Raw genomic sequence first — 2,031 nt, forward strand, 5'->3', positions numbered from 1 at the left:
TAATACGTTCAAATTCAAACAAACCTAAGAATATATATATTTACTATTTTATATCAAAAAAATGTTGTTCATGTAAATATACTTAAAAAAAAGTAATCAATTATGAGTTTGTTTAATAGGTATATAACTGAAGATATTACAGTTATTACTTCACATTGAACAATTCATTACCGAAAGAATCATATTTCTTATAATACATTTTGCCTTTTCCTGAACTTAATTTTTTCATATTTTTTAACTTTTTTATGGTAATAAAAAACTCCTAATATACATGTGATACCTATTATAAAGATGGGTACAAAATATATCAGAAAACCGAAGAAACCGGTTATATAATAATCCTTAGTTATATTATTTCCTCTAATCCCTTTAATTACTTCAACTGTAGATTTAAATAACGAACTAAAAGGGGACTTCATTAACCATTCATGTAAAGATTTCAATAATATTTGTAAAGACTTCACACCACCTGTGGGACTTGGAAAGACTGTTGTAGATATAATATTCAATATTATAAACAATCCCCTTATTAGTCCACAACCCATATATAAATATAGCATAAGTAATATAGATAACAACAAAACAAATAATATAGGTAACGTTATTCGATATCCGCAGTTTTTACGTATTATTTTTTGGAAAGTTCTATTACTAATCATTCTGTTGCTTTTAAGAAAGTTCGCCTAATCTAATTCTTTGAATGTTTTTTTTTCCATACGGGAATATCTTTTTGTTACAAATATACAAGAATTATTATACTTATATTTTCTATGGCCTTCCATATTCTTTGATAAACATCTAATTGATTCACTTTTTAATTCTGCGAATATTTTTTCATTATTAGATATTTCTTTTTTTTCGTTCAGTGCATTATTTGGTATTCCTTCATTTAACCGCACAATATATGATTCCTTAATGTGTTCACATTTTACTAGTAATCGATAATTCTTTGTATTTAAATTATTATTATGTTTATAGTTTTCATCCAAAGATATATAAAACACTCTCTAAAAATGTAAGATAAACATTTATAATGTAAATGAATAAAAAATAGTATTCTAAAAAATATATCAGTAAAAATAGTGCACAAAGGAAAGAAATAATGCAAAAATCATTAAATAATATATAATCATACAACATCATCGTCAAAATGGTATATGCATATTAAAAGGATAAACAAAGCAATATAAATAAATATGAGAAACTTAAAATTTTGTTCCATTACATATATTTTTTATATTATAATATGTTCAATTACAAAAAAATTATATTGTTATAATATACATTTAATAGTGGATACTACAACTATGTATGTAACTTTTTACAATTCTATCCTCATAAAAAATAATTAAATAAAAATATTCACAATAAATTTTATAAAACTGATACAGAAAAATAAATATAATTATATATTTTTAAATTTTTATTTTAATTTTACTCTTTTAAACCTAATTTAATCAAAATAATATAATTTATTTTAATTCATATATATTTAAATTATATATTTTTGTTACCCAGAATAGCAAATGAATAAATGTTATTAATAATCCTTTTTTAAAAAAAAAATATATATTTCGTTAATGTTTGTAAATAATGAAATTTTATGAAGTATAGAACATGGAGTATACAGGTATAATACATTGTTCTATTTATTAATAGATAAATTACTGATTTTATTATATTCCTATTTATTATTATATTTATATAAATATCATATACTCCAAGAAGATTATATTTTTGATATAAAATAATAGTTTTTCTAACAGTATAATAATAGTAATAATAAATTAAAAAAGCAATAATTTTCCAAAAAGGTTTGTTCTATATTAAGTATATTACATAATTTAGTAACTATTTAAACACACAAATTCCTTTATATATATAGTATATTTAAAAAAATTAATAACATTCTACATTATATATGAACAATTTACATTTTAAAGGTAAATAATGAATTAAATTTTATTTGAGTATAGTAATTTGTAAAAATTATAATTATTAATTTTATTTTCTATCACAGTTTCTTTATTT

The 2,031-nt window shown here is 19.9% G+C and overlaps 1 protein-coding gene across 1 annotated transcript; it reads right to left on the minus strand.

Annotated features, from left to right (window-relative positions):
• Positions 1-683: 683 nt before the first annotated feature.
• On the minus strand, positions 684-1,222 carry MKS88_004012 (uncharacterized protein; the record flags this gene model as incomplete). Its single annotated transcript, XM_067217153.1, has 2 exons — positions 684-1,007; positions 1,136-1,222. 2 exons carry the CDS (start codon positions 1,220-1,222, stop codon positions 684-686), a joined length of 411 nt encoding a protein of 136 aa, XP_067071611.1.
• Between the last annotated feature and the right edge of the window lie 809 nt (positions 1,223-2,031).

This window comes from Plasmodium brasilianum, chromosome 12 (assembly GCF_023973825.1).
Source record: "Plasmodium brasilianum strain Bolivian I chromosome 12, whole genome shotgun sequence".
NCBI lineage: Eukaryota > Apicomplexa > Aconoidasida > Haemosporida > Plasmodiidae > Plasmodium > Plasmodium brasilianum.